Source organism: Paralichthys olivaceus, chromosome 20 (genome assembly GCF_024713975.1).
Source record: "Paralichthys olivaceus isolate ysfri-2021 chromosome 20, ASM2471397v2, whole genome shotgun sequence".
Taxonomy (NCBI): Eukaryota; Metazoa; Chordata; class Actinopteri; order Pleuronectiformes; family Paralichthyidae; genus Paralichthys; species Paralichthys olivaceus.
In genome coordinates, this window is record NC_091112.1 from 6701110 (window position 1) to 6723693 (window position 22584).

Below are 22584 nucleotides of genomic sequence, written 5' to 3' on the forward strand. Positions count from 1 at the left end.
AACATCTCAGATGTTTGATGTCTTTACCAGAAACCAGCTCTTTGTAATTATGCAGCATTATGACTGAACCCTCAGATTAGGGGATGCGGCAGTCACCCTCTTACGCTGCTGAGATACTGCTGAGTTTTCAGAAACAGCCTTATCAGGTTTCTGTGTTTTAGACAGAAACGAACCAGTGGCACCTGTGAACAAAGTGCCACTGTGGTTCTTAACAAATATTTCCTACTGTAAGAAATGTGACATCTGTGTCATGACACACTCCAAAGCTGTTTGGATGGGTTTAATGTTGAGTTCCATATTAGCCTGTGTGCATAATCATCATTTGGTTTAAAATTACATAATTGCTGATTGCATAACTGTCAAATGAAGAACACTGTTTATCCAGAAATGCCCTTAAGAGGCCCAATGGATTTTATCCCTCAAGTTTCCATGTTGCTCAAGGTCTTTCTGTTCATTTCTGCCATGTGGCTCTTTCCCAGAACAGTTTTCCCAGTTCGACCTCGAGAGAGTTAAAAACATTAGATGCTGCAGGGGTGTATATATATAAGAGTGTTTCTCTTACCTTTAGACGATTGTCACCATGAAGGCCCTGATATTCCTGGCTCTGCTTGGAGCAGCGTGTAAGAGATTGATACATTTTCTTCTTTTGTAAACTGATATAATAACATACATTGTTACATAACAATATATACTTAATATACCAATTTATGAATTACTATGCATTTGTCTGCTGTTTCAGTTGCTGCAGCTGAGGATGATAAGATTGTCGGAGGGTATGAGTGTCCCAGCCACTCTGTTCCCTACCAGGTGTCTCTGAATGCTGGATACCACTTCTGCGGTGGATCCCTGATCTCCAGCCAGTGGGTGTTGTCTGCTGCTCACTGCTACAAGTCGTAAGTACAGGAAATCACGCTCTGCATGACTCTGCATGCTTCACTGTCCAAAATACACATTGAAGACCATCTCTAGACTCGTTTAAGGCCGAATACATAATGCTTGGAAAATGTGAGCTGCCAGACACAAGATTATCACTTACTCTCAGTGTTGTTTAAATGGTAAATGGTCTATATTTATTAAACACTTTTCCAGTCTGATCAAACACTCAATGGTCCTTACAAAATAAGTCACACTCAGTCATTCACACATAAATTCATACCACACTAATATATGCTGTGCTTTCTCTATTACACACCGTTCATACACTGTGGGCATAGCCTTCAGGGGCAATTTGGGGCCCAGACAACCATCGACCTTCTGCACAGCCACAGCAGTTTAGGTTTCACACTGGATCATTATTGGCTCAGGGTTTGGATTAGGAACACATGATTTAAGGTGAGCATGGAGAAATGTTCTGCCTTCAGCAGATCTAAGTGAAGACAAAAGACTTACGTTAGTGAAGTTCAAGCTACCAAGTGAGGAGACAATGAGAAACAGCAGTTTTTGATGTAGTGCAGTTTAACAACTTGCAATTCATACTTTTTAAATTTCCACTAAAACTTGATTTTTAACAACTGTTAAAATATTTAATAGATGCAGCAGCTCAGTGCTACTAAAACGTGACTGTGTTTGGTTGTTATTTGTACTGATCATTAATTATGAATGTGGACAGATGTGTGTGTTGGAATGTGTGTATGAACTGTTTTTTAGACAAAATCTGCATTACTATCTTGTGCAATGACAATAAAGCCTTCTAATCTTCTTATCTTGTTAGAATTATGTTTAAAAACAGTTTCAAATTCTAAAATACAACAAAAATGCTTCTTAAAACTCTCGGCTGCTTGTGGTGCATGAGTAATACATATACAGTACGTCCACATTTACAAAGTAAGACAGACGTTGTTTTTATGCCATGTAAAGTAAAACTCCTGTATATGACCTATGGATAAAAAGCAATAACACAATCCTTTTATTGACAGTTTTGGATTTAATATATAAGAAATAAAACAGAACCTTGCTCTAGCACACTCACAGGTTTGGCTGCTAAATGCAATGACCAGGAGCTGATGGTGACTCAGCAGTGCAACATTTTTAATAGATATTGTTTTGAAATATTTGTTCAGAAAATGTTCCCAAGGCTTAAGATGATAAAAGTGATGCAGAAATCACAAGAATAAAAAAATCTGACATTTATGTTCTCAAACTTTTCTGCCTCCTCCAGTCGTATCCAGGTCCGTCTCGGTGAGCACGACATCGGGGTGAACGAGGGCACCGAGCAGTGGATTGACGGCGCCAGGATGATCAAGCACCCGCAGTACAACAGCTACAACCTGGACAACGACATCATGCTGATCAAACTGAGCCGCCCCGCCACCCTCAACAGCTTCGTCCAGACCGTGGCCCTGCCCTCCCGCTGCCCCGAGGCTGACGAGAACTGCCTGGTGTCCGGGTGGGGCAACACGTCGGCCAACGGCAGTAAGAGATGAGACATAAAGGAGCTGAGTGAAGAGGGGTTGTAAAGAAAAACAGAAATGAGAGACAGCAGCAGCCCTGAGGAGACTGTAACCTTGTTACTGTGTGGAAGGGAATGAAGCCATTAAATAGTTTTTTATTACGTAAAGGAATAAATGAAGTTTGTCTAATAATGGTGGGAAGGCAAAATAAATGTAAAATCAAAAGAGGGATCTTCGTGCTGAAGGCCTAGAAAATGAATATGATTGGTCACCATCTATCTTAGCACCATTTAAAAAGGTTGAATAAGAAACATGACTTTCAGCTATGACATGCGTTTTAGTGTTTGAGATCTACTGCACAGCACTTTTGAATACTCTAAGTTCTTCTGTTCTATTATTCTCCTTGTATATTTTGTTGCCTGATTCTATATCTTTGTGAAATCCAAAACTAAACTAAAATACTAAAAAAGTTGGATAGAGTGCCATTTGACACCAGACACAGGCCATAATAAAATTGGACAGTAAAGACTTTTACCTTTTGAAATAGTTGTATAAAGTCTTCTGTGGCACTAAATAGAGATATAATTGTGAAAACATCACCCTGACATTTGCACTCAGGGTTATTTTGGCTCAGAAGTAAGAAATATGTTGATCCAGTGACTGAGACTTGTCTTCCTGCTCCACAGACAACTTTCCTGACAGGCTGCAGTGCCTCAGGCAGCCCATCATCGATGACAGGATCTGCAAGAACGCCTACCCACACATCCTCACCGAGAACATGGTCTGCTCCGGGTTCATGCACGGGGGTGCCAGCAGCTGCCAGGTGAGTTTACCCACACCCTCAGGTGGTACATGATGGTCCAGCACTCAACTAGAGACAGCAGCAAAACCCTGCATTTCACCCTGGTGTCATGTTAATCTTTAGTTCTTGAGTTACACACTCACCAAGATGGCAAATTATAGTGTGTTGTTGTTCTTCTGTCTGTTTGCAGGGGGACTCTGGTGGTCCTCTGGTGTGTAGTGGTCAGCTGCAGGGGGTCGTCTCCTGGGGTTATGACTGCGCCATGCAGGGACACCCCAGCGTCTACGCCCGTGTGTGCCGCTACAACAGCTGGATCAGTGCTGTTATGAGCAACTAATGAAGACACCCCCCCAACACATGCACATATAAGCTCACACTGCAACACCATACTAGCTCATGCTCTGTTTATTTAGAACACCTTAAGCATTGTTATCATTCATTTACATCTCATGAACAAAACGAGTAGGCCTAATATTCTGTAACCTACAGTCATGGTGGAGGATAAATAAATAAAAATATATGTTAGCACAATTTGTTTTGTTGTTTCTTGAGTTTAACAGTTGTTGCAAAGACAACATTAAAATGCTCAGCTGTGTTCGTTCTGTTCTCGGTCACGAGGCCACCGCTGTCCTGAAATTCATGATGAATTTCGAACTGAAAAAAAATTAAACTTACATGTATAATATCTTTAGTTTGTACTTACTGCACTACAGACACATGCATGCCTATGAGATGCCTTTTGTACTCGGTTAATGTGGCACAGCAGTGATGAGGGAAACAAGCACACTTGAGTAAATAGGCAAAACTGCATTTCACTGCTCTGGATTCTTGGCATGCATTCCTCAGACGCCGCTTTGTAAACTTTGCTGTTTCTTGTTTGCTGAGGCGACCTGAACAGACAGAAGAAAAACACAGAGAGAGCAGCCGGGATGGTCATACAGTATGTGCACTGGTCATAACAAGAGAAGGTATGACACTAAATATGTAACTTAGCTACTTAAATACAACCATTAATGCTCAGTTTCAATTTGGACATAAGAATTAGGGCAACAACTATCAAACTATCAACCTACATGACTAGAGGCCTGTGGTGTTCTCTTTTGCCCAAAAGGTGGAATAACTTCAACACCCAGAATGCACCGGGCTCATTGCCTTCCAAAGCCACGCCCAGGCCTCTCCCACTGGTCAGGCTCAACTGGAGCTTCCAGTGTGTTTAAAAATGTTTGTATCAAAATGTTAGCAGCAGAGTCGTGTCCATGTACAAGCTTGTATCATCATTGCAAAGACAAATCTTTGTCTTTTAATCAAGAAAATCTAATTAATTCTGTAATCTCAACCAGGAAATACTAAAAATGTGACCTTGCTGCAATTTAATTTGAATAAATAAAACAATGAATGTGTTATATCTAGGCTGAAAATAAAGAATGAGCATCTGTGATGTTCATTACATTTAATTGCTGAAATAATGGCTCATGCAAACCCACCTGCCCTGCGATCCTGTCCAGATCTCTCTGTCCCTGAGGGGTAAGTCTCCGTCCACTGTAAATAAATGTTAATAATTTAAATAATTCCATCACTTATTCCATTTCTTCCACAGTCTCATACCCAGCATGCACCTCTCTTACCCACTGGGGTCCTTCTCCACCATCTTGAGGCTCTCCAGGGCCTGGAGGACCTTCCTCGCCACGTTCCTGGAGCCCACGCTGAAGTGGGCGGGGCACACGCCGTTCCTATGACGCCCTCCATAGATCTTGATCATGGAGCCCACGCCCACCCCTCCTCGCAGGTACAGGTGACGGGCTGTGGATGCTGAGGAGACAATATACAATATAAATTACAACTCGTCCCCATTTTACCATTAAACCTGTTTCAAACAAAAGACATGAAATCAAACATTCCAACGCAAGTGTGTGAAAATCTTTTGTTGGGTCAATTTGCCCGAGGTAGATAAGATATAAAGCAGCTGAGTGTATATGCTCTTACTACATATACAGTGGAAAACTGATAAGACAGACCAATATTACACAAGGTGTACTATCTGTGGAGGCTAAATTTCACATGTGTATAATAAGTCTATATTGTATATTACATTTCTATTTTTATCCTATTTACTTTGGATTCTGTTTCTATTCTTATTTCATTTTTTCTTTATGACTTTTTTCTGTGCTGTTGTGTCAAATTGAATTTGATTTTAATAAAGCTACATCTCGTCTTATCATATAAACACATGGGTTCTCAGAATGGGCTCCAGAGAGTCCTTGAGAGGAACACAGGGTTGTCCATTTGTACTTCAATCCATGTGTGTTAGCGAGTTCACACTTGCTGTACATCTCAAGATAATTCATCATTATCTAGTATAGAAATCACATGATCCAGAGAATAAATTCCCGTTGACAGGTTTAAAAATAAACGACATGAGGTCTTTGACATGTAAAAGCATGAAAGTCCCTGGTACTAGACATCCTGTATAATTATCGACACAAAGGATAAGCTGTAAAGCTGTAAGGAATAAATAATTTATTTGTAATCAAGTAATTATTTATGTCAAATGCCCCTACGTTATCATCAGGACACAGTTTGAGGTAAAGAAAAGCTGTGATTTTGACTATAAAGGAAGCAGGGATTTTACCATTGTTTATTCTGTGATGGCTTAAAATGAAACATCAATATTCAAAAGGTATTGAAATCAACTCATCATTGTAGCTGCTGAGGATAAACAGATGAGGTGATGAAACACAGTGTAACCAACCAGCTCTGGTGTAAAACCAGTTGTCATCACAGGGAGCCAGCTCCTTGTGCCTGGCAAGCTTCACAGTGTCGACCCACTCTGGGACCTTCAGTTTGCCAGACCTGAAAAATTTTTAATTAATTACCAGTTAATGTGACAAATCAACTGACTGGGCCATTTCCTCAAACAACATATGGCACAGGGAACATTGGATTTAATTTAAAAAAAATCATATTTCATAATAACACATATTTATTGCTCCATCAAGTATCTGTGTTTGCTGAGGACAAGAGTGATTTTTTTGAGTAAGGTAGCATGAACGTCTATGTTTGAGGAGGTAAAACATGTTTAAAATGAAATAAAAAACCCAGGTGGGTTGAATATATAAGCACGGGGGATGTGAAATAACCAAACACAATGCAATTAAAGCATTTAATTAACATTTTAATTACATTTCCCTCTCATCTTATTCTAATGAAGAAGCTCTTGTTCCCAAGTAGTAGCCTTTAGTATTATACAATATAATAATATATAAAATAACTTCCTCAAGTGTTTTTTCTCATTATTTGGACCCTGATGATTCCCATGATGCTCAGCCTGTGTGATTGACAGCTCTCAGCAGCTGCAGTGTGTGTGTGTGTGTGTGTGTGTGTGTGTGTGTGTGTGTGTGAACTTCTCTGACTTCTTGAGGAAGGCTGACAGAGCCCTGACGAACTCCTGCTGGTTGACATCCTTCACTGTCACACTGGGCATCTAGACAAACACACAGAGGACACGACGGTGAGCTTAAATATTTCATTTGACATCTTCTGAGACCACCGCAGCCGTTGCTAACGTTAGCTAACTAGCTAGTTTGCGAACTAACTTGCCAGCTAGCTTAAGTAAGCCGTTAGCAGGCACGGCTCACAGCTGGCCACACGCGCAGCTCTCGTCTTGAACAGTGAAAACCAGGGTCTTACTTTTCATGTACTGTACAGAGACGACAGACAAGTGTCGGGGTGAGGGATGGAGTTCAGTCCCAGTTTAGCCCGGAGCTAATGCGGGGAAGCAGCAGCAGCAGCAGCAGCAGCAGAGAGAGGGATGCTGAGGAGTGATGGAGGGAGGGAGGGAGGCTGCCCTCATCCTGATGCTGTAGCCTGAGTTAACCTCACCAGCAGCTGCAGATCACCGCTTATCCCTGCCCTTAAACTCAGCTAACCCAAACACTCAGTCTAAAATCCTCCACTTATATCTCAACCACTCGGTGAGCTTCATATCTGTGTGAACGTGGTGGTTAAATAAGGTGTTTTATTCTCTGTGCTGCTGCTGCTGGGTGGGAGGGAGCTGCTCCCGCTGGATCCCAGCAGAGGGTGGAGTTGTGTCACCTTTCTCACATCTCTGGCCTACTTCTCTCTCTTATCAGACCCAGAGGCTCATCAGGAAGTGTGCTGCAGAAGAGGAGAGGAGAGGACACCACCAGTGGAGGGTTAGTACCCGTGCTCTCTTTATCTGTCCTCTATAAGAGATTACCAATGTAGTTTTTGTAGCTTATAACTTTTGTTGAAGTGTGACGATCACGATCTTTCTATTTCATGCATGAGAAGGAATGAAAACTCTTTGCTACAGCCATCTTTTTAGATGTTGTCCACTGTCCAGGTCTTTTCTTTGTCAAGCTGACTGATGCCCCTGGAAATTAAAGCAGGCGCTGACTGCATGCAGTAATTCAGAAATAAAAGCTCTAAATTCTGGAACAAAGTTAGTTCTTTGTAAAGACAGAGAGAACATTTTTTATTCTCACCTTTTTGCAGGGGTCCATTTTTATAAAGCAATTACAAATTCTAAAAATACATAATTACACACAAATGTGTTTTTGCATTAGCTATAAAATCATCTTGTGTTCACAGTCTGAGTTACAAATCTGTTTCCCAAGACATTAAAACACCATTAGTTATTTGTTCTCTTGATAGGTCTGCAGGTTATTAGATGGATTACACTTTCGCTTCTTGCCAGGTACAAGTTTGTTTTAATGAATTGGTTGGTTTTTTTTTTAATTAAAAGGTTTTAATCTTAAACAAATATAATTTTTTTTGTCAGTATCTTTATTTAACTTTTGATATGCAAAAAAAGCACAAAACAGGTCAACAGACCATAGAGAATCACAGGGGAAGGCTTAGTCACAATCGCAAGACAACAGCCCCACCAAAGAGGGCGTCACAGCTACTTAACAACTATTCTGATCCTCAATCAATTCTACATTTATTTCGTGAATTAAATGCTTTATGGTTGTAGGGTGTGAAATTTGAGAATTCACTGCTTTTCTTAGCCTCATATTATAGTGAGCTGAAGCATATTCACAGACAGGCACTTTCCACAGATTTGTAATGTTTTATAGATCAAACAATTGTTTGAATCATTGAGAAAATAAATGTCTTTAATGTCTTTAAGTTTTAGACCTATTGTTTATTTACTAAACTTATATATTTATATATTTTGCCATTTCAAAAATACAGACAACTACAATCTGAGTCTGATGTGTGCATGTGATGATCACATTCTAATTTTGAAATGAATATGACAGGAAGTTGTGTTTAGAGTTGAATTATTCAGTTCTCAACAGTCCCTTTTGGTTTTTCAATTGTCACTTCAAGAGCATTAGCAGGTTGAATTAATCATGTTTTAGCTCAGATAGCTTCACATAAAACTTTATTTATTATTTGTGAAATTCTCTTTTTGAGTGATTAACTGACAAAACAGTTGGATTAATCACTGCACTGATTTTGTCGTCCATTGCCTTCACAGCATTTGCTTAATTTAAGTGCTTTGTCCGAAGTGCATTTTATAAATCCTGCTGTTTTAATCATTTTCTTACTTTGTCCCTGAGAGGTTATAGATTTCCTTTCAGTTGACCTGGCTCACATCATAAACGGATTAACTCCAGGGTGTGAAAAGCATGTAAAAACAACATAGAAACATGTACGTTTATAAGTGTGCATACATGTTCATATCACACACACACATGCACAAACACATGCACAAACACACGCACAGCAGCCTTGCGCTTTCTGTGTGTCAGTCGTCAAAGCTTCTTCCCCTCCCCCCTCTCAACATCTCTCTCCCCTTTTTTGTCCCCCTCACCCTCTCCTTTTCCCTCCCACTTGCTCTCTCCTGCCTGCTAGCACTATTTCAAGCCTCTGCTGAGGGAGAGACAGAGAGAGAGAGAGGGGAGGGGAAAGCAGACAGGATTTAGAGTTCAAGTGCACGTGCAGAAAATAGGCTGAATAGAGGAGAGACGGAGCAGAAAGGAAACCAGGAAAAGGAACGGCAGGGGCGGCAGACAAAGCACACAGTAGCTCTTTCTTTTCTTCTTTCTTTCTCTCTATTTTCTTCTCACAGAAAGAGAAGGTATTAGTCTAGGAATGAGTGGTGTGAAAAAATTTAAAGCTCAAAATTCAAATACAGTGAGTGTGAAAGAAAAAAAATGTATTCCTATTCCTGCCCCCTCCTCTTTCCTCTCCCCACTGACACACTCCTCCTCTATCCCTCCCTCTTGGATATTTCTCTATGAACCCCCCGGTCTATCTCTTTCTCTCCCTCTCTCTCTCCTCTCTGGCTCTCCTTTCTCTCCCCACCCACCTCACATGCACACACCCCGGACTCCTTCCCACTCCTTCTCCTCACGCGCTCTTACTGTCCACTTTCGCTGGGGACGACTGCAACAAGCTCAGTTTTTTTCCTTCTTTTTCTTTTGCATGCCATCCTTTGCTTTTGGTTATACCCTCATGTAAGGAGGCACCGCCACACAGACGCTTCACCCCTGCTCTACGTGGCCACTCTGAAAAACGCAGGCCGTGGATTGTCCCTGCGTTAAACTGCATGCCACAAACTGCAGTATTTTTTTTCCAACTCAAAACTCGATTATAGTTAAGAGACCTTTTTTTTTTAAATCTCATCTTCAATCTGAAGCAGTAGATGAAGAAGGGTGGGAAAAAAAAGAAAGTGTCCGATTAATAGACAGACGAAGGGGACACAGGCAAAGAATGAGGGGAAAATGGAGAGCATGGTCTGCGGGAGAAAGTGAGAAAGAGAGAGAGAGAGGTTGGAAAAAGAGTACCGGCACTGGCAAGAAAAACGGGAGGGGGAAAAGAGGAGAAGGGGGACCAGTAGGGGATAGACCTAGGAAGGAGGGACGACTGGACAGAAAATGGCAAAAATCGCGGGAAAAGGAGAAAAAACAAAACTCCAGAATCAGATGAAGCTGGACTTCTGCTTCACTCAGGCTTGCAGTCTCTGGTTGCCTTTCATTTTTAGTTTTTTGACATGATTTTTCATCACTTCTGCGATCACCCTCTCATTCATCTGTGAGTATACTGTGTGTACACGTTCTTTTCCTTCACACATGCATCCTCCCTGTGTTCCGTCTTCCCTTGAAGCCTTCTCCTCTCCTTCGCTTCATTTTTCAACTGTCGTCTTTTTTCTTGTTTGAAAAATGTGTTCCCTAGGTTGCTAATCCCTCCATCCTGTTGGTCTATCCCGTCTCGTGCTCCACCTTCTCTCCCTCTTTTTCACTGTCTCTCTCTTTCCTCCTTCAGCTACTCTTTATCGTGGGTTATCGCTGTTCTCTTTGCCTCTCCTTGAAGGATTACCTCACATTCATATGAAGGCTGAGGGAAAGGGATCACTGAGTGCACCCCGTTTTAGGGGGCCCATGCATGGGAGGGTAGCACATGCAGGAGGCAGGGTGTGTGCATTTGTGTGTGTATGTATCTGCTATAGTCATGTGTATCTGTGTGTGTGTGTGTGTGTGTGTGTGTGTGTGTGTGTGTGTGTGTGTGTGTGCGTGTGCGTGTTCATATGCTGGGGTGTTAAAGGAGCCGGCAGTGGCGGACAGTCAGTCCTGCTTGCGCATGCGTGGATTCGCATCACGTTTCATGTTTCATATTCTAAGAAAGATTGTGTGATGTTGTTAGTTATAAAATGCACAGAAACAGAAGGTGAGGTGTTAAAATGAGGCGGAGCGAAGAGATGAAGCACTGTAAGTGCTGCAGGGTTTCTTCTTCCTCTTCTCTCATTCACTTCTTTTACTCCTCCCATGCTTTTCCCCCTCTTTTCTATCCCATCTTCCATCCGGGTATCCCCAGTTTATCTGTTGGTCCGCCCGTAAAGAAAAAACCCACGGTCCAAGATGTGGTTCGTTGTGAACCAAAGATAAGGGTGGATTTATTCAAGTGCCTAAGCTGCGTAACATCCCGGAGTCAGTTTCAACAAGTTTTTCATCTTTACATCCTGCGCATTTTGCCAACACGACTTTTGTCTGGTGTGGCGAAGTTTCAGGTAAAGATGGAGGCTTTCGGTGCAAATCTGCGATGTAAAGATGTCGACAGCAGCAGATTACATTAATGCATTTTTGCACTTCAAATACAGTGGATGCTAGACAGTAGACAGAGGCTTGATACTGTGTATATAACGCAGGTCTGCTATCAACCATTTGCAGTCCATCTGCTATAACCTCCATCGAATGTAGTCTACCTCTTCCCCCCTGCAGTATAAGCCTCAGATATCTCTTGGCATCTCTTTCCTTTCCTTTTCCTCTCCTGTATTTTTTTATCTGCCTCTTCTGTTTTTTATTTACACAGCTTCCTGTTATCTCTGCCCACATTTTCTCCATCATTTGCCACAGTTGTTATCTATATCTGACATTCTTCGCTGGTATCGCTCCATAGGAAATGTGCATACATGTGTGCGGCTGATATTCTTTGTTATTGGTGTGAATGTGTAAATGAAAAGCAGAAGCTTGTTCTCTGAATATTTTAAAATCGGTCTTTATCATGAGGTTATTGAAGTTATTTGAGGACATTGTTGTAAAAGTTTTGATTAAAACCAGTGTGGATATTTTTTAATAAAATAATGAATTATGGAGATATAATAAGAATGAAGCTGAGGTCGTAAGATAACAGTTCCTGGCCTTGTTCTTTAATAATGTTGAGGTACTAAGCATGTGCTGGATTAATTCATATGCAATGATTTAATTAAAACACAATGACTTGACATTTATGGGCAGAAAGCATCACTGTGTTGTGTGATAAGCCAAGGGGGAGGATGCTTTTGTTTAGTAGTGTCCCTGCCTCAACATTTCCGTGACCTATACCTCAGCAGAAAATGAAGAGGAAAGTCGTTGATCTGCAGCTAAAGACACAGGAAAGGTTTTGCAATGACAAATCCCCTCCGAGCCTTCAACTTGCTCTTATATGTTTTCAAATTTGACTTTTACTTTGCCAAACCTGCCTAATACCTTTGATACCACTCCTAGGGGGATTTGGTGATAATACCAGTGTAGTTGGACCCTCAGGTTATGAAATATTACTCAGACAGACCTGGTGTTATGTAATCTTACATAACTGAGGCGGTAGCTCAGCAGGCTCGTGATCAGGGGCTCTGGAGGAGAGGCTATATGGGTCTGCTTATGGTATGAACTCACTGACAGGGTCAACACACTCCTGAATACCTGTGCCTTAAAGGGGAAGAGGCCCCCACTGCAGTATCCTCACATATGGACAGAAGTGTCTGACACCTAAAGGCTGAGGAAGTAGAATAACGTCACCTATAGCAGCTTACTGGCTTTTTTGCCTCATTCAGTCATTTTAAACTGCATTTCTGTGTGAGATACTCAAGGTACAACAACCCGGCGCTGTTCGCATGATTCTGTTCCAGCTCTCTGTGTTTCTCATTCATAATTGATGACATTCAACCGCAGCATACATTAATGGATCGAACAGACCTCAGGAATTCCCATGCAAGCTGCCTTTGTGTGTAGCAGGTTTGAATTTGTGCTGCTGAATTTGCTGCAAACTGACATAGCCCTATCGTGCGAGTACAACAGACCTGGTGTAAAACACAAGTAGTACAAATGCCTGCAAGAATCTATTTATTTAATAGAAGATTAAAAATACCTTAAAATAATGGTTTTATTAGGTGGGGCCTAATAAAACAATATTAAACATAGATTGTATCTTAGATGTTTATTTATTCATATGATCGTTTTTAATCAGTTAATCAGAAGTGATCATCTTGTTAGAGTTTCAGTCAAATTACTCAACCGTAATCCAGAACTAGTTCAAATTAAAGAGATAAATCAGCTGCAATTCTGAGTATGATTATAATGCGAATAATGTCTGTTTGTTTCAGATTGAGTCACCGAGACAACCTGAACCTTCTCATAGAAGATGTTTATCCGGTAAGGAAATATTTTATTTAATATTTTATTTTCATATGTAAGTAACAGAGGGTCCAGAAGAAGCAGCAGATACTTTACTTTCTACTTATCCTCTGTGTTTAGGTTTGTGTGAAATCAAGTGCTTAACTGAGCAGATTTGTGCTTAATGGCAGTCAGCAGTCAGGAACACTTGGTCAGCCATTTTAGTCTGTGGCTCGATCGAAACGTCAATACACCATCAGAATAATTGAATTACTCTTCCCTGACTCATTCTGTTGTGATTAACCTCACAGATATGTGCTAACCATTTGCCTGTGTGAAAGCAGCGAGCGGACAATCTTTCATTTTGTGAGCGCACCACTCAGCTCCGTGTTACAATGTTGGCTGTGACTTATCTTTGTAAGCAACAAGTGAAGGGTCATCTGTTGGTCACGTCCCGATTATCAGATGTTGCTGAAAAGTGAAAGAGTGCGGGTATAAAGAGCGTCCTGTGGTCAAGACTTGAAGCTAGCTTTGGAGATGCCTCACATTACATTTTTGTCTTTGTGCTGATGTCACCCTGTGCCCCCGGTCCAACAGCAGGAGAATAAGAGCTACATTCTGCCTCTGTGACACAATAGAGCCCTTCTTAGCCTGATATTTTCACAATGTGTTTTTGCAGAGGAGCGATGCGCGCGCACACATTCTCTGCAGGCAGCACAGAACATTGATTCAGGGCCGGTTGAGCTCTGCACTTTACCTGATATTTCAATTCTCGTTGAAGGTGTTTGCTCAAAGATTTGCAGCATTTCGCTCCCACTGTTCAGGAAGTGCCTTGTAAATACACTGCAGGTGACTTATTAGATTTCCAGATTTATTCACAGCACCCACTCACAATGAGAAATGTTAATTCTACTACATAAACTATGCAGTGTCGGCAGCATGCAGATCTGCAAGATTATTAAAGTGATGTATTTCATGGGTCAGTGACAGAGGAGCCACTGCAGTACAGTAGGGTGGTGTGGCATGGGTTAACGTCTGAGGACTGGAGGAATGTGTCCGGGTCGACGGGGAGAATTCCTCAGTCCTGCGCGACTAGGTCACTGCACTGACAAGAGTCTGCCACCTATTTCCGCATGCGCAATGCCGCCCTGCGCCTCCGTCTCGCTCTTTCTTTTTCTTATTCTGCCTGCCCATCCTTTTCTCTCTCTCTTTTCCCTCTTCCTCTCTGTCTGCCTCCTATCCTGTCCTTGTCTCTCCCCCTTCCTTTCTTTTGTGTTTCATCATTTCATCTTTTGTTCTTCCTGCTCGTTCTTTGTCTGTCTCTGTCTCTCTCTTGTGTCTCTCCTTAAGTTCATCTGTCTGTTCTACTTAGCCATATCATATTTTTCAGACTCTTTCTTCTGCCTTTTATATGTCCCCATGTACTTTTCACTGTTGTTTTTCATCTTCAGATACTCATACCTTCAGGTATTTATACTCCAAATGTCATTATTCTGTCATTGTTGTCTGATTTATCCGTTCTCCAACCCTTCTATCTTTTCTGTATCAATTCTGTCTCATTTGTTGTCTGCGGGTTATTGAGTTCGCTGCAGGTGCTTTCAAGTGGACATGTTAGGAGGGCAGAGGCGCGAGACAAAGGAAGACGCAGACATTTACATTCTCTGTGTGCTTGTGAATGTGACACTGGCATGCTTGTTATTAATGCAGTGCTGTAGCATGCATATGGTGCCTGGTGGTGCTGGTCATGTATGATTTATATGGCGTGTTCCCACACACAGGCTCAGGGCGTTCATAGCAGCTATCAGTATTCCTGAGTGAAGGAGTTTGCAGACTCTCACCTCTTCATTGGCTGTCAGCGGGGGTGACAGACAGACCCCGAGGTACAGGGGTGTTTCTGCTGATGGCACATGTGGTGATTTGACACAGTCTGAACTCTGCACACATGCTTGCTGAATGGAAGCACATTTCTCCCTTTTACACACATAGAGTATGAACAGCTTTATAACTCGTGTGGAGGGAGATTCAACGGCAGATTCTCATGTTCTTTTGTTCATACATTGAAAGTACAAGTGAGGTTTGATTTATTTTTTACTTTACTTTTGTGGCAGATGTTAATTGTTTTCTGTATTAGCACTTAAAACTCACTTTTCTGTTACTGACAACAAACCTATCTTGTAGTGCTTTTAGATTAAAACTAACCAACTTAAATATTGAGTTGAGAGTTTAATTCTGTAGAAAACATTTCAGTTACTGACCACAACAAAGTAATGGCTGATATTTAGAGCTGGTACTATTAGTCGATTACTAGATCAACAGAAGATCAATCCACTATAGTTTGGAAATTGTGAAGACAGCAGTGAACATTTTCAATCATTTTAATGGCTTTATTCAGGGATTAATTGAAAATCAACACATTAATCGGTGATTAAAATAATTGTAATTTTCCATACATTGCACTGACTGTGTGTAGAAAATATTCTGTCATATTAAATGATTGATTGTACTGTTGTGCCCTTTTAGCAGTCCAATTAGATTGAAACTGGTAATTTGAATAATTAAATGAAAAAAATATATATATTCAACATATTCAACAAACACCTACAATGGCAAATTGATTGCTTATGAAGCATTAATATTTTCTGTATACCAACTATCTAATTTCAGAGTGACACTGAACAGTTTTTAACCTCAAAGTGGGATTCAGAATTTCAACTCCTCTAATAATATTTAATTTAGCTCTGAGAGCAGGGGTGTAAATCTGTGTTTGTTTATTTGTTTGCTTGTGTGTGTGTGTGTGTGTGTGTGTGTGTGTGTGTGTGTGTGTGTGTGTGTGTGTTCATCAGCCCACAACCAAGCACCTAAAGCCCTGGCAGAGGGGAGGTGAGATGTGAGTAATAACAGTGACTGATGATGTCACAGACAGCATCGCGCCGCTTCAGCTGCCCCCATGACCCGGCTCTAGGATGGCAGCAGCAGCAGCGCAAGCACCCGTGGGTAACACCCGCCAGAGCACATTAGAGGAAGGGAGATGGAGAGAGGCAGGGATGGAACACACAGAACACAGCTCAGGGGGACAGAGAGAGAGAGGGAGAGAGACAGAGAGACGGACAGAGGGGGGGGAAGGCTGTCAGATTAAAGAGAACAGAGAGGAAGAAAAGCTGAGAGACATGCCTCCCCATGTTTTTTTGTTTTTTATAGCAGACTGTCTAGTTGGAGTTGATGTTCTACATGACTGCCTCAAGTATCTCTCACTTTCTGTTTGTCTGTCTGTCCTTCCATCTGTAGCTCTCTCCGTAGGCTTTGCCTCCTCTTGAAATGTCACTTAAAATACAATATCAGTCTTGTGCTGATTTAAAAAGCAAGGAACCAAGGGTTAATATGTAGTCTGTAAGAAAATAATGCAACACCAACTTTGATAGTTAAAATCATGTAGCATCTTGCTTAAAATCAAACCAACAAACAAACAGACAGAGGTGAAAACATAACCTAGATAATAAAAAATTCAAATAATTGTGAGTTGCAGCCTTTTATAGACTGTGTCTCACTTTCTCTCATGGCCCATTTTGTTCACATAACACACACTTATCTGCAGCATCTCTCTCTATGCCTCTCACTTTATCTCGTTTGTATCCATGGTCACTGTCTCAACTTAGCTCACTGTGCAAAATTGCACTAAAGGTGAAAATGATAGGGTGGGTTCAACAAGGGTGAAATGAGCCACAGTGATTGAAGGATAGCTGATCTCACTGTTTCAGATGTTAATCTCTCCACAAATCTGACAGACTGACTCAGAAGTCACTGTCACTGGCTACAGCTCTCAGTATCCTGTCCCTTCTTTGCTCTGCTGGGTCCATTAAGTGCAGCAAAATATGCAGTGGTGGCATCTGTGTACCTCTGAGACACACTGATGGACAATACAATATGCTATTTACAACCAAATATGATATAGGAGTCAATACATGCACAGGAAGTAAGAGAAATTCCATACTATGTTATATATTTTGTTGACTTGTGTACTTACATTATCCAAAATGTTCCCAACAATGTTCAAACCCAGAGAAAACCCCAGTTTTATTCAAGGTAATTGCACGTTACAGAGATAGATCTTTGTTGAAGACATCTCCCATGATCCTTCACAACATCATATGTCTTTTGTTATTGTTTTTACCCTTAGCGGCCAAAGTTACATATTTCACGTTTCATTGACTTGAAACAATTACTTTTCTTGGTTTTGTTTTTTTCATCAAATATACCAACAAGTCAGTTGCTCCAGCATCTCAAATGTTATATTATATTTTCAGTTTTTCTGTGTCTCTGAAAATGGGAAACTGCAAGACTTTAACTGTTAGTGTTCAGGTTGATATACAGTAGGTATCCACTTGAATTAAACAATATCACTTACAGAATATACTCTAGGGCATCATAGACGCTGCATTCATAGCTAAATGAGAAATTTTTCATTGAAATCCATCTCAAGAGCGAAAGAGAAACCTTGAGCTGGAAGTGAAGAGTGCCCATTCACAAAGTACTCAGCAGCCATGCGTTTGTTTTCACCATCATCACTTTAAAGTTTCATTCAGTTCTGACTCCCAAATGGCTCTTGATGCTTTGATCTTATTGCAGAGTATATGAGTACATACACAAAGACAAGCAATCCTGTTTTTTATGTTAAAGCAATACTGCAAAGCAAAAAGAAAGTCTAATATTTCATCGCAGAGGTGGAAATTGCTGCTCTGATATGATATAGACTGATGTATCTCACTGATACATAGACGTGATGCTGACACCTGAGAGAAAATGAATGATGGATTACACAGTTAATGTTTTTTTTTAAATATATATATTACATATTACTCAAAATAATATCCTCAACAGTAGACATATGATAGTTGGTCAAATCTCTTGTAATTTCTCACAGTCTAGACGAATGTGCAGTCGATGAAGGTATCAAATTTCACCAGAGGCTTAACGTGCAGAAATAGAACATCAGATATCTAAGACAAAAAAATGTTTAGAGCTGATGCAAATAGTTGATTAATTGAGTAATTACTATTGTGACAATAGAATGTGGCTTTCTGCTGCTTTTCTGTGTCATATTATTGTGAAGCGAATTTTTTTGAATTATCGACACATAAAAGTTGAAGATGTCACCTCAAAGACATAGTTTAATGTTCTGCAGTTTTATAAATAAAATTGATATTGACAGAATGGACAGATCAAAAATCTTGAAAATAACTGTAGGCCTTATTAACATTGACAAAACGTTTGTTTGGTAGTAGTGGTGTAACATGTGTTTGAAGCTAAATCTTTTAGTTAAGTCCAAACCTTTAAATAAAATAATGAGAAATTGGAGAACAGAAGTCTACCACTCTTCCAATCTGAACTTGTTAGTTCCTCACAGGTTTGGTGCACACATCAAGCTCTATCTTTAAATTGGAGTTCAGGTTAAAAGGTGATAATGGAATCCTCTTTAGCTGCGTTTTCTAATCTTACCATGCAAGGAGAGAAGCAAATGGGTTTTTTAGCAGCAGAATACAGGCAAACCAGGGCTGCTATTTGCCGACAATGGCCGACTCTGTTAAATTTAGTTTATTAACATCCTTGGTCACCTCAGTCATCAAAAGACTGGTTTCTGGTAGAAAATAGGTAGAAGACACAGTTGAAATGCGACAATAGAAATTTTTTTGGAAAGCGCGGACTAAAACAGGGGATACAGCGTTAGTAGAAAGAGATAAATCATTTAAGTCCGGCATTTTTGGAGCACAGTTTAGATGGCTCTGTGAAAAATAGAATACAGCAACAATAGATCAAATATGCAACTTAATGTAACCAGGAAAGGGTCTTGAAGAAATGTAAACAATATACTGCCTCATTTTACTGCATATATCCACTTAAAGTGACCACCCACCAGTGATGCAGGATTGCAGGGTTTTCTCCAATGCTCTGCTGCTCTGGTCTCTCCCCGTCTTATCTCTAACTCGCCTAACCATCCATTTTAACCGTCAATGACCTCAAAGCGCTGAGGTTTGGGCTGTAGAAATGAGTGGTCTTTCCCAAGTGGGCTGTTAGTCGCTGTGCTGCTGGTAACACATCATCCCTCCAACCCACCAACACCACCCCTCCACCTCCTCCTCCTCCTCTCTGGTGCATCACCCCACTCACTCACTTTCAATCTCTCCTCTCTCCTTCACTCCCTGGCTTCATATTGATCTGAATTCATTTGTTTCCTATTGATCTGCCACTCCACCCTCTGCCGCATTGAACAAACACAAGGACACACACCGTGTGCACACAAGCCTTGCACACGAACTCGAACAGAGACAAAATACCTATTTACAACACTGTTATACTCGAGCTGCTTTGAAGGTCAATATGCACACCCATACACTGCTGAGAAGACACACCTGAAATCCCACACTCTTCATGTGAGAGATTTCAGAGGCTGAAAACACGAAGGTTTCGGATCAAGCATCAAACAAGGTAATGATATACAAAGGAACCTGGATTCCATATTGATCCAACACCTCAGGGGGGAGTATGAAAACACGAGCAGTCTTGGGCTGGCACCAGCAGGCAACACAATTACAGCTGCAGTTCATTTCTCAGGTCTGCTCAAATCTACTCAAGAATAATTAGTACAACAAATGAGAGGAATTCAGTTTGCTGCCAATTATTCAGAGAGATATGTGAGCCAGGTCGTTTGTGGGAGTGATTGTGTGTTTCTTGAAGATAATTTACAGTCTTCAGGCTCAAAAAAATTGCAAATCAAGTAGTTCAAGTTTCCCTAAAACTGTGTTTCGCAAAGAAAAATGAGAATTCCAAAAATGGGATATATTGTATTGGAGATCCAGAACAAAAAACTGAAATAAATTGCCATTATACACAAATAAAATGTACAATATTAACATGTGTTGAATATATTACAAGAATAAGGCTGGTGTTTTGCCCGATTTTTCCTACTAAAATTCCATATAAAAACAAAAATGTAACAGTTGGTGGACGTTTCAACCAAAAGTACAGCCATCTTGTATGTTGCTTAACAAGGAATTTAAGTTTGAGTGATTATCACGCAGTAAACTGTTGTTGTAGCATGATGAGGTGATAGGAGAGAAATATCTGTTGAGCTAATTTTTCAAGAAAAAACACCAAATATTTTCCGTATTTTAGAATCTCACAATTCAGAAATAGGGTGCAGGACTGTCGACTTGCCAAAACAATCAACAGCTAGCAGAAATGCTTTAAGCCCAATATCACACTTTATTCCTTTACTCACCAGGTACTTAAAGAGAGGACAGTTTTAGCTCATGCTTTCCTTCTATTTCTATCACTTCTTTTCTTCGACTGAGGTTGGCATGCTTACCAGCGGGCCCTCATCCTGCCAGACTGTCTCATCACTTTCTGTACTCAGCCCTGAAGAAGAAGCGTTACTCATAGGTTGTGTTATAACTCTTCTAAACTCAATAATACATTCCTGCGATAAACCACATTCTGGAACACCACTAAAAGTTGTTCACACGTGTATACATGGATTTATTTTTAAAAAGGACTCACAGGGGAATAAATAGTATGTTTGCTAAATCCAGCTGCAGACTGATATGTGCTCGTGACTATTTATGTCACCCTGATGTAGTTTGTGGAATTGACTCAAAATTAGCTACAGACGTCCAGGTTAATGAAAGAACATCCAGTGCATTGGTGTGTTGAGGTGCTTTAGATTCTGTTCAACACCATAGTTTTACAGAGGAACACAATTATTCATCATTAGGATCAAGTCATTGTTGGTTTTGGTTTTTCTACGGAATTTTATGATACAAAAATATATGTGAATCCTTTGATTCAGCGTTTAGAGAGTCTGGTCTCTCTGACATGTTGACAACTCTTTCTGCTCCAGCAGCCACTTTAAACGTTTGGTTGGTGGCATCAAGTTGCCATGAAGCCAGACTGTTTGTCCTGCCCTCTGACCTCCTTCTAGGACATGCTGTGCTCAGTGAGAAAGCATCTCCAGCAGCAACTTAAGTTCAAAGGGCCGGGGGGGAAAGAAGGGGGGAGACGCTGTGCTTCCTCTCTAATATTAGAGAAAATGCACCGCAGGCAATACTCACACTCCCTAAATGCATGCAGACAGGAACACACAGACCCATTATACATACACATGTGGGAACTAATGAGCACACACCAACACAAAAGCAGCACATCTCGGTCTCCGTTGTCTTTCATGGTGTTGCAGTTTCATAATTATTGCATTTGTTTGGCTGGCTGCTGTTTAATTTATGTCTCATTGTATTTTCTAACATTTTAATGTATTATTCATCACGTTGTCTTAACCGTATCCTCTGTATGTGTATTTTTGCACCCTCTCATTCATGTTTTGTGGATGACACAGTATTAATTCTCACCATTTTATCCCACTTTGTCATACTCTGCACTCAGTGTCACACAATGCGTCCTCCGTCATAAATGCTCGTGTCTCCATCCACTTCTTTGTGATGGCGACTGCTTGATCTCTAATCGGGGATGGGTCCTCTCTGATTTAACTGTGTCGTACTATTCTTTCATGATTGTGCCCAGGAAGATTTCTGCTGAAAACAGCACTACTTGGCCATGTGGCCTGGCTCAAAGCCCAGATCGGGTTGTGTCAAGAATGGCTGACATTATTTATTTACTTATCCAACTTCATGGCCCAGTGTATTAATTGATGTTCCCATTCCTTTCCTGTGGTATGCTAATAATCTGCATGATGCTCTGCTGATTTCAGGAATGCCATGGTCAACTGAAGCTCCCCAGTGAGAGCAGAGCCATGGGAAAAGCCTCAGACTAGATCCCGGTTATGAGGTAAATGTTTTGGCAACATCTTCCCGTTGCTTCCCGTTCATACCAACAAAGACTCTTTGAAATCTGACTGAAATGAAAGGGAGAGCAAACAGCTTGAGAGATCAGAGCTTGTGATGGAGAAAGTCAGCACCAAGTATACAGAGAGTCACTAACATTTCCATGTCTCTCATGTCCTTTTTCTTCTGACACTCCCTCTATGTCTCTTTTATTTTTATTCTTATCATCAAACATAACTTTGTTCTCACCATAAATACGTAATGAAGGAAAATTGTCATATAACCACCATTAAATACAGACAACCTAAAAAGATTAAAGCTGAGAGCCATCATGCATGTTATTGTTATTCAGTATGACTGCATGTGAGACTTTGTGTAAGTGCATGCATGATTATTCTCTCTTTTTATTTATCTTATACAAACACACTTTAACACAAGAAGAACAATTCATAGCAGCCTCCCATTATTTGTCAGCCACAGAGTCAAACCATCAAGAAAACCAATTCAAAATGGTACATATAAAAAATAATGACATACTGGGTACATATAAAGCAGCCATTATGGAAAAAGAACATTCAACTGTTAATGTACATTTTTGTCACGCTGAGACGTGGTTGGTGAATGTGCACACAACGCCTCTCCTACTCTCACACAGCAACACACAC

At 40.7% G+C, this 22584-nt stretch overlaps 2 protein-coding genes and 1 long non-coding RNA gene across 5 annotated transcripts in view; 2 read left to right on the top strand and 1 right to left on the bottom strand.

Moving 5' to 3' along the window:
* The first annotated feature begins 31 nt into the window (after window positions 1–31).
* On the top strand, window positions 32–3723 carry LOC109638856 (trypsin-like). Its single transcript, XM_020102034.2, has 5 exons — window positions 32–620; window positions 740–893; window positions 2159–2412; window positions 3077–3213; window positions 3383–3723. The coding sequence occupies exons 1-5, from the start codon at window positions 581–583 to the stop codon at window positions 3527–3529; spliced, it is 732 nt and encodes a 243-aa protein (XP_019957593.1). The 5' UTR covers window positions 32–580; the 3' UTR covers window positions 3530–3723.
* LOC109638783 (small ribosomal subunit protein eS19-like) lies at window positions 3385–7222 on the bottom strand. Of its 2 annotated transcripts, XR_011239606.1 has the most exons (7): window positions 6880–7222; window positions 6603–6673; window positions 5942–6042; window positions 4818–5001; window positions 4677–4731; window positions 3896–4082; window positions 3385–3525 (listed from the first exon to the last, which is right to left on the bottom strand). XR_011239606.1 is itself a non-coding variant. In XM_069516746.1 (6 exons), the coding sequence occupies exons 2-6, from the start codon at window positions 6671–6673 to the stop codon at window positions 4035–4037; spliced, it is 459 nt and encodes a 152-aa protein (XP_069372847.1). In that variant the 5' UTR covers window positions 6880–7222; the 3' UTR covers window positions 3582–4034. The 2 variants fall into 2 exon arrangements, 1 of the variants encoding a protein (XP_069372847.1); XM_069516746.1 differs by lacking the exon at window positions 3385–3525 and having other exon boundaries at window positions 3582–4082.
* LOC109638857 (uncharacterized) overlaps window positions 6287–22584 on the top strand; it is a 27149-nt gene continuing 10851 nt past the window's right edge. For both annotated transcript variants that reach the window (XR_011239608.1, XR_011239607.1), the window contains exons 1-5: window positions 6287–6700; window positions 7323–7385; window positions 13082–13130; window positions 15935–16081; window positions 21847–21923. This is a non-coding gene — a long non-coding RNA (uncharacterized lncRNA). The remainder of the gene's footprint in view (window positions 6701–7322; window positions 7386–13081; window positions 13131–15934; window positions 16082–21846; window positions 21924–22584) is intronic.